The following is a 9,987-nucleotide window of genomic DNA, read 5'->3' on the forward strand; positions in this document are numbered from 1 at the left end:
AAATTTCTAAGCAAACTCGTAAATACCAAAGACTGCTTAGTTGTTTTAGACGTTTCGAATTTCATAAACTAGGCTTAAACGCTAGAAAGAGTATCGTACACAATGGGTTTAGCAATTTGTCAAAACTAATTTAGGAACATAATGATATGGGTTAATGAGATTCAGAATTACGAAACTTTTTTCAGAGCATATTGCATTGGTCAGTTGCAATGAGGTACACTGACTGACTGACGTATCCCTGTATAACCATATAACAGTAACAACAAACTATATAATATGACATCTGTTAATATAATGGAATAATAGTTGATTTTCAAAAAAACCTCGTGACAATCTTGTCAGAAATAAATGTCTTCTTTGAAAAGTGTAGGCGACCTATTCTAGGTGCTATTAATTACCGGGGGATAAAGGGGGGGGAAGGAATTATGGGTTTGTCAGGTGAGTAAGTGAGTATAAGTTTCTACATTCTTCCCAACACCTTTTGTGAAAACAACTTCAATAATTCGGAGTCAATTCCAGAATAGAGATTCATTCTCTGGTGTAACTTCAATAAGGGATTAACTTTAAAAAGTATAGAAGGTAAATTCGTCTAAACAGAACGTGCTTCCGTTTTAATTTAAAGTGAGTGAGAGAGAGGCCAACGAACCGACTGATTGTATTTTATTGACTATTTACGACTACTATAGGAAGTGTGGTATGAGTGCCAAGAAAGAAAACCCTTTTGTCACAGCTAATTGCTGGTCGAGAATAAGTTTTTGGTAAGTCATTTATTTGTTAATAAAAATGATTTAAATTTTAATTTTTGGTGTTTCTGAATGTTTGGGTTTGAAAGTCTTGAAATAGTTTTAGCAAGCGCAATGCGTTATGTTTTGTAAAAATGCAATATTAGCATTAAAGTGTATCCAATGTACAAAACGTTCTATAGATTTTTTCTAATTTCTACACATATGTAGGGTATATTTGAGATGCATAGTTTTAAGCGCAATATTACAAAATACAATTACGAAAAAAATTTCTCTAATATATTTTAGAAAATTTAATTGTAAATATTCCAAAGGTATTGGAGCAATTAATATATTCTATATTGGCAAGGAGTTTATTTAAAACAAAAGAGGTCGCGAAAGTGAATCAATCAATCAATTATGTATGGCATGATCTTCCAAATGTCATATTAAATAGGTCGTGATCTAATTTTATAAAAATTAACGCGTCTTTCAATCCCACACCACCTGTGAAATATTTCACAACAGGTGTCATTGTCTGTTTTAAACTAATGACCAAAACATCACGCGAAAATTAATCATCTTGCCCATTTATTATCTCTTATTCCACTCATATTGAGCAAAAGTAAATAAAAATAATGGAAAGTAAGGCGTTTCATACTGGGAACTAAGGGAGAATTTCACCCCCCTTCACGCCTCACTTTTCTATTCTATTTGCTTTTGATAATAGCGCCATCCTTACTCGACTGTTTCGCATTTTCTGAACAATGGTTTGTTGAAACGTATCACACCCAAACGTCAATATTTTCAAGGCTATTTTTAATGAGACTTAATTGATCGTCATTAAAAACAGGTGGTTGATACCGTTTCTAACTAAAGGTTACAAAAAGGGAATCCACGAAAATGACCTTTACAATTGCGTGCCCTTGGACACGGCCGAACGTTTAGGTGACGAGTTGGAAAAGTAAGTCACCAATGTCCATTAATTATTTAACCCAAGAATCACATTTATCTTATTAACACGTACAGGGAATGGAAAACTGAACTTGAAAAATTGAGAAATGGCCGTAACCCCAGCTTGTACAAAGCCATTATACGAATATTTGGAAAAGCTTACTTAATGGCTTCCATTCTGCCATTTACAGAGGTTAAATTAAAATATTATCATTAAGTGATTTAATTACAAATAAATATTCTCTTTTGCGCTTAGGAATGTGTCCTCAAAATTTTACAAGCTCTTTCTCTCGGTATATTGGTACGGTGTTTCACTTATAACAACCAGGAAGTGGACAAGTACTTTAGCGGTCGTCTGACTCGTCAACAATTGACGTACTTATCAGCGGGAGGGGTTTGTTTGACAACTGTCTTGTGTCAATTCACTCGTCATCCGTACTTCATACAAGTCAGAAGAATTGGTATGAGAGTTAGAATCGCTTGTTCCACTATAATAGCCAGAAAGGTAAGAAATACCATCTAATTAATCGTATTTAACTTAATTAATTACGTTCAATTTCACTAAGGCTTTGAAACTGAGTAAAGCGGCTCTTGGAGAGACCACAGTTGGTCAGTTAGTAAATTTAGTCTCAAATGATGTTGGACGATTCGATCAGGTATTTTAGTAAAAAAAAAATGATTACCCGCAAATACCTAATGGAGACTTTTTTAGGCGGTTTTATACCTTCCGTATCTAATAATTGGACCATTACAAGTTTCTATAGTAGTTCTGATTCTATGGGATGATCTTCGTTACACGGTTTTAATAGCAGTGTCCCTTTTGCTATTTTATATTCCTTATCAAGGCTGGATTGGAAAGATCTTTTCGAAACTCAGGTTAGTTAGTTCGTTCTTTCAAGGTATCATTTCGACCCATAACTTATAGAGAAATTGATAGGTTTATGTTAATAGTGGCGTTTCTAGTTTAACCTTTCTCGATGTTCCCATTTGTTTGAGCAATCCGGTCCCATTAAAAACACAAACAATAATAAAAGTTACTTAACTTTGGATGTTTTGATGATGTAATTAAGATAATATTTAGGAGGTTAAGGTGTGAAAAGAAGAAGCCATAATAGCTTTTCCATTTAAATTAGTCCCACTTATTCTTGGTTTTAGGAGCTAGTCGCTAATTGGGGTTTTCCTCGAACTTATTAGATAATCATCTCCGAAATTAGGGTTAGTGGCCACGCCAAAACAATTAGCTACCGTTATATCGTCTCGTCTTAAACGATTTAAAAATGTAATGATTTGGTAGAATTTAACGACGTTTCAATACATTGTTTAAACTTCAAAACAACTCCCTGTATGATTATCAATAGGTTATAAAAAAATAAAATTTGTAGTCATGATAGATATTATTGAAATAATAAAATCTGTACAGAGCGAAAACTGCTATAATAACAGACGAACGCATTCGAATTATGAGCGAAGTCATTGGTAGCGTGAAAATAATCAAAATGTACACTTGGGAAAGATACTTCGCAAAGTTGATAAAAGAATGCCGAAGGTACGAGACAATCATTACGAAACTATACTAAATATATTGAATTCATACTTAATCATTATAGAGAAGAAGTTAACAAAATACGTCAGACTTCGATATTACAGAGTTTGAACGTTGCTTTCTCGCTAGTGTTCTCCAAAATCATATTGGTCATTTGTTTCGTTCTGTACACCTTCCTGTTAGAAGGGACCCTAACTGCCGAAGTGGTTTTTGTAACCATGACCTTGTTTAATCATCTGAGGTTAAGTATGACCTTTTCCTTCGCAAATGGGGTGTCGCAATTAGCGGAATCTAAATCATCTATCGATCGTTTACAAGTAATTTTGACATCCTCGATCATTTTAAAATTTTACGTAATTCGCGAAATCTCTTGAAATTTAGACATTTATGTTACTGGAGGAACAGGAAGAAATGGACACGGTTGAGCGACCTTTAACCCGACCCATTCTACGCGATTGTCGACTCAAAATGGAAAATGTCTCGGCTAGATGGGATTACGTAGGTTTTTAAAATAGGTTATGGTTTATAATCCTTACTCTAAAGAAGTGTTTGATGGAAAACAGATAGCGGGAGACATTACTCTAAACCGAATATCGGTTGAAGTTAAACCAGGAGAGTTATTGGCAGTTGTTGGTCCAGTGGGAAGCGGCAAGGTAACCACAATGGGTGTTAGAGTCAACATTGTAATAGGCAATCTAATATTTTTGGTTAAAATTCTAGAGTTCATTGCTAATGACCTTACTGGGAGAACTACAAGCGACAAAAGGCAAGGTTCTTGTCAAGGGTAAAGTGGCTTATAGTTCGCAAGAACCTTGGACATTCGCTGGATCTATTAGGCAAAATATTCTATTCGGTAATCCTTACGATATGGGAAAATATAAACGCGTGTTGCACGCTTGCGCGTTGGACAAGGTATCAATTATACAACGAATTTCTTAAAACATAAACCAACTTCAAAATGTCTTTCAGGACATTGCCGACATACCTAGGGGCGATTTGACCCTGGTAGGTGATAGAGGAGTTAGTCTGAGTGGAGGTCAAAGGGCGAGAGTTAATTTAGCAAGGTAAATGTTTGTAGCTAAATAAACTCGGTTAGTTTGTAAATAATGCGAGGTTTGTCTTTAGAGCTTTATATTCAGATGCAGATATTTATTTACTCGATGATCCTCTAAGCGCTGTGGACGCTGAAGTCGCGAAACATTTATTCGATAAGTAAATATGATTATTTTAATCACTTTGAGTTTATGTAGGCCTAACCATGATCGCATTCTCGCAGATGCATTAATGGCTACCTAAAGAATCACATCAGGGTATTAGTGACTCATCAAGTTCAATTCCTACGTCCCGCTAGTCAAATCCTAGTGTTACATAAAGTAATTGTTTTGTAAACATTTTGAGCGCGAGGATATGAATGAAATTACTTTCGCAACAGGGAAAACAGCAAGCCATTGGCGATTTCTCGTCTTTGATGAAAACAGGCATTGACTTTGTCACCATGTCCAAGGACATTGTTCAAGAAATGGAGCGTCGAAAATCGATACTTAGCTCACCCGTAATTAACGCGAGAAGAAAATCAACCATCATTCATCAGAGCGTCAAATCTAAACATAACGCAGTCCCGCAGAGTTCTACTCGACGCAAGTCCGTTATGATGACAGGTAGACGCAAATCAGTTATTCAAGAGTTGGACGCGAGGAAAATGGAATCGATAGCCGAGAAAACCATTCCTGAAAAAGGTACTTAATCTCGTGATAATTTACTAAGCGAAAATATTAACTTCGTTCTCATAGTTCATTTCGAAAAAGAAAGAAAAAAGTCTTTCGTAGCAACCGTATTTGGCAATGAAGCCACAATGTCCTTCAAAGGGAGACGTAGGGCATTTAGTCAAAAAAGGGACTCTGTTCTATCAACTTCGTCGTCGGTTTTTGCAGAGGATATGATGAGCAACGCGCCATCTGAGATTTCACCTTCCGGTGCGCGATTCGAGCAAAACTATCCAGAGTTGATGGACTGCGGGGTACGAATCAAAAAATTAATTACTCGAGTAAAATATATACTAAACAGCTGAGACTCTCCAGGACGAATTGTCGAATGAAAATGCTGAAGGTATGGGAACAGGATCAGTGGCTTGGAGCGTTTACTGGAAATACTTGAACTCTGGTGCAAACTTCTTGTACCTCTTAGCTTTCTTTATGATAACACTCTTGACGCAAATTGGCGTCAATGGCAGTGATTACTGGGTCACGTTATGGTTCGTTGCACCGTCGAATTAACAACATCCTTAACGCCCATCTGAGCTTCGCTTCTTCGCAGGTCCAACGAAAATCAATGCAATTCGAGACAAATTGAGGTGAAAAACTTCACAAACTGTTCAATCCCAGTATTGTTTCTCCGACAGCAAATGGAGGACGTTAATATCTGGTACGACAATATATTCCGGGATGGTTACGTCCTTCTAGTTGCCATAGTTCTGGTATTATCTATCGTAAGATCTATCATGTTTTCACTGCTCTCAATGAGTGCCTCTGTCAAACTACACGATGATATGTTTAAAAGCGTATGCAATTCACAAATATCCTTTTTTGACAATAACCCAGTTGGTAATTATCTCGAGTACTTTTAGACGATTTAAACTATGAATAATGATTGATAATTTTCTTTTCAGGCAGAATTTTGAACAGATTTTCGAAAGAAATTGGGATTATCGATGACTTGTTGCCCATAACGTTCTTTGACGTTTTAAGCGTAAGTTTTCTCGGAGAGAAGAACTTCGATAAGACAAATTGTCCACACCATAATACTTTTACGACATAGATTCTTCTATCACTATGTGGAAGTGTAATTCTAGTAATCATAGTTAATGTTTGGATAGCCGTACCTACATTTGGTATAACGCTAGTATTCGGCTATCTAAGAGGGTTTTTCGTCAAAACTACACGTGACGTTAAACGCGTCGAAAGCATAAGTATATTACAATTAAACCCAATATAAAATATTAGTAAACTAACAATTTTCTTTCCATAGCTCGTAGTCCAATCTACTCGTGCTTAGCAACGTCCATCATGGGTTTAACAACAATCAGAGCATTCGGTGCCGGTCTTAAACTAGAAAAAGAATTCTACGCAGCTCAGGACAAACACACGTCAGCTTGGTTTGCCTTCATCGCTGTCTCGCAAGCATTTGGAATGGTACTTGACTTCGTTTGCGCACTGTACATATCAGCTATTACCATAGTCTTAGTTTTACTTTCTGAAAGTAAGTTAAAAAAAAACCCTATATACTTTACGACAACGTGACAATAACACCCGCGCACGAACGCGTTTCTAGATATACCAGGAGGTAATATAGGCCTAGCCATATCTTCAGCATTGGTACTCAGTGGTACATTTCAATGGGGAGTTAGATTATCAGTGGAAGTTGAAAATCAAATGACCTCCGTTGAACGTGTATTGGAGTACAGCAATTTGAAACCCGAATGCGATACAGAAACCTATGATGATGATGATGAAAATAAACCTCCAACTAATTGGCCCAGCGATGGGAAAATAGATTTCAACGAAGTTTATTTAAGATATACTCCGGATGGTAAAGCCATATTGAGAGACTTCACTTGTTCCATAAAAGCCATGGAAAAAGTATAGAGCACTCTATATTTTATTAATTTGTTTAGTAGTAAATTTTAATACGTTTCTTTATAGGTTGGCATAGTTGGTAGAACAGGAGCGGGAAAAAGTTCCTTAATAGCGGCATTATTTCGAATGGTTGAACCCGAGGGTCTCATTGCTTTAGATGAACTAGACATTAAGACGATTGGCTTACACCATTTAAGAAGCAAAATATCCATCATACCGCAAGTAAAATTTTAATTTTAATCGGGTAAGGCTGTAACTAAATTAAACCTTTGCGTGGTGGTTTTTCTTAATCGCAGGAACCACTTATTTTCACTGATTCGGTTCGTAGAAATCTGGATCCATTCGATCATTATTCAGATCCGGAAATATGGTCCGTTTTAGAAGAGGTATTGTATAGCACGACCTAATTAATATTACTAAAAATCTAAATAAAGTACTTAATCTTTAACGCAATGGCAACCTCAGGTTCAACTGAAAGACCTAATTAAAAAACTTCCCGATGGTCTGGAAACCGAGCTAAGTACCGAAGGAGGTGGTAACTTGAGTGTGGGACAAAGACAACTATTCTGTCTAGCCCGAACTATTCTTAAACGTAATAAGGTTTTGGTTATGGATGAAGCTACAGCTAGTATCGATCATAAGTAATATATTTGAATTATTTTATGTAATTAACTAAGAGTTAATTCGAGTTAATATTCCTTTTAGTACCGACGCTCTCATACAAAAGCTGATAGAGGAAAACTTTAAATTTTGTACCATCCTAACTATAGCTCATCGACTTAACACAATTATAGAATACGACAAGATATTGGTTAGATAATTAAATGTTTAAATTTTTTGTTATAAGGAAACACTCAAGAGTATTAGTTAAATTAATTCAATTTCAGGTTCTCGATAACGGCAAGGCTGCCGAATTTGACGAACCATACGCTCTACTACAACGAGAAGATGGAATATTTCTCGAAATGGTTCAACAAACCGGGAAAGCGAACGCTCAGAATTTAAAAGATAGCGCTCTGATGGCGTTCAATAAACGAAATTACAATAAACACAGTCGACGCGATATAAGTTCCATAACCGAGGAAGAATCAGAACCAGTTTGTAATAACACTGCGCCTTGTATCATCGGAGAGACGTTGAAATCTCAAAATGAAAGCTTCAGTTCAGAAACAAGGCTGTGAATTCAGTTATGATTTCACCCACAGTTAATAATCTAGAAAGTATACCAATTGTTTTTAAAGAAAACATATAAATGTTTTGTATCATAATAAAGTCTTTTTTAAATACTAATTTCCTCAATTACATACCAACTCGCTCATAATCTTTGTGGACCTCTAACCATTAAATAACGTATTATTCTAGACTCTTAATGAAGGTCCTAAGACTTTAAAGCCGGTCTACATATTAGACTCCAAAAGGTAAAATATTCTTCTAGGACATAAATCAAGATCAAAAGGCCACGAAATGTACCACATTATTTTAACAACCTCAAGCGTAACCATTAATTACGAATTGTAACCCTTATTTAATAGAAACTGTAACGATAAACAATTTTTTGGGGCGAATGTGTCACAAAGGGCGGAAACATTCAATTATAATCAGAAGGCTTCATAAGCATCCATTTTCCGATAAAGAAATATTATAATATGATGATGCCAGAGCAGCACGCGAATAAACAATAAGGAAATTAAGCGGGACTGACTTAAAAGGCAAGAAGATAAGATGGTTTCTGTTCACACCTGCTATTTAAATATTTTTACGTTTTTATATTGAAGAGAATTAAATAATATAATATTAATTACTAAGTATTATAGTTGGATCACTGAGATGGTTTAATGACTAGTTAAGGTCAAACTTTAGTTAATTATAAAATGAACAAAATACAAGTTTTCATTTGTAGTATAGTGCGAATAGAACCTTTAAGATCTACCCCGAAACTACTTAAAATTAAAATCAAATGTGCCCGTAGGCTTAGATCAGGTTCTTGGTGAGGGAAAATTAAATAACTTTCACTTCCTGACCGATATAATAGAAATATCTAACTTAAACTCGTAGCGTGGCATCCACAGAAGGGATTTTCTAAGCCCCCTTTTGTTTTCCAAAACTTGCCCTCATTTCAGGAATTTCTAAGTTTCGGAGGAAATGAATTTACAAACGTATCCCTCTCGTCTTTAAATTTAGTATATAAACGAAACTCTGGAGAGAAAGGACCTTCTAAATTATTCCTGAATAAATCGAAACTTATTTTCGAATTTTTCTTCGATTTTACTTGACACAGTGACAGTGTGTTGATGAGGTAAGAATTATTTAACTAAAATTTATTTTATGGCAAAACAGCTCAAGGTTTCATATTGGGTAACCCTTTAATGGAAAAGTATCGGAAAAATGTTTCTGTTGGGCGATTTTTCATAAAATTGGTTAATTAATAAGACTGGGAACTATCTCACGAGCAATTCCTTTCTGACGTCAATTCCGTGACAACTCTCGTAATTAGATACGTCATTACGTTATTGTCGCATCTGTTCTCGCAAAATTGCTAGCGAATTGCCGTTTTTTATATATTACATATGTGACTTCAGAATGGAAAATTTTGATGACGATTCTGATAGCTTAACTGACTTTTGGTTCGATTCCCCTTTTTGAGCTTGTTAACCAAAACCGTGGATTTTTTCAGGAGACTTGTCCTTTATCACAGCGGTCGCGAAAGTTATGTCTTGCGTAAAATAGGGGTTATGGATATATAATATAACGCAAGTTGTTGGATTTAGTGTCATTTTTATGTTAACTTCTGAAGGCTGAGTAAGTAAAGACGTACTTTTTAACTTTGGGTATAAGTTTTGTTGTAATTGTCGTGGCTTTAAGTTTTGGTGAATTATTACGCCTTGTTTATCAAGGAAAGATGACTATTTTAACGCCAAAGTTAAGTATTTAAAGGATTAGGGCCACGGTATTTTTTTTAGAAAATTTTGATACAATTTTAAACATCGTGTCTAGCAATTATTTTCACTATTATTGCATAAATTTACTTTGATAAACTGTTTTCCTAAATTTTGCAATTTATTATATAAATCCAACTATATATCCTCATCCTTTAAAATCTCTATCTTAAAGTTTTATTACGTTATCTATTTTAATT

The 9,987-nt window shown here is 35.3% G+C and overlaps 1 protein-coding gene across 1 annotated transcript; it reads left to right on the top strand.

The window, feature by feature from the left end:
* Window positions 1-425: 425 nt before the first annotated feature.
* On the top strand, window positions 426-8,043 carry LOC149658643 (ATP-binding cassette sub-family C member 4-like). Its single transcript, XM_089844118.1, has 28 exons — window positions 426-438; window positions 623-758; window positions 1,576-1,686; window positions 1,752-1,869; window positions 1,933-2,181; window positions 2,243-2,332; window positions 2,389-2,552; window positions 3,097-3,222; window positions 3,284-3,536; window positions 3,601-3,717; window positions 3,783-3,872; window positions 3,940-4,131; window positions 4,189-4,283; window positions 4,345-4,431; window positions 4,496-4,592; window positions 4,652-4,955; window positions 5,010-5,236; window positions 5,298-5,470; window positions 5,533-5,819; window positions 5,885-5,964; window positions 6,034-6,184; window positions 6,244-6,474; window positions 6,547-6,854; window positions 6,918-7,073; window positions 7,148-7,237; window positions 7,317-7,492; window positions 7,557-7,662; window positions 7,739-8,043. Exons 1-28 carry the CDS (start codon window positions 426-428, stop codon window positions 8,030-8,032), a joined length of 4,521 nt encoding a protein of 1,506 aa, XP_089700244.1. The 3' UTR covers window positions 8,033-8,043.
* The last annotated feature ends 1,944 nt before the right edge of the window (window positions 8,044-9,987 follow it).

Source organism: Phalangium opilio, unplaced genomic scaffold (assembly GCF_054372755.1).
Source record: "Phalangium opilio isolate 3A_F unplaced genomic scaffold, DU_Popi_V2 ptg000075l_1, whole genome shotgun sequence".
Taxonomy (NCBI): Eukaryota; Metazoa; Arthropoda; class Arachnida; order Opiliones; family Phalangiidae; genus Phalangium; species Phalangium opilio.

Bases quoted from the DNA above. Each gene is read 5' to 3' on its own strand.
- LOC149658643 (XM_089844118.1), top strand. The intron at 1,870-1,932 runs GTTAAATTAAAA...TTTTGCGCTTAG, and splicing joins CCATTCTGCCATTTACAGAG to GAATGTGTCCTCAAAATTTT. The intron at 5,237-5,297 runs GTACGAATCAAA...GAGACTCTCCAG, and splicing joins CAGAGTTGATGGACTGCGGG to GACGAATTGTCGAATGAAAA.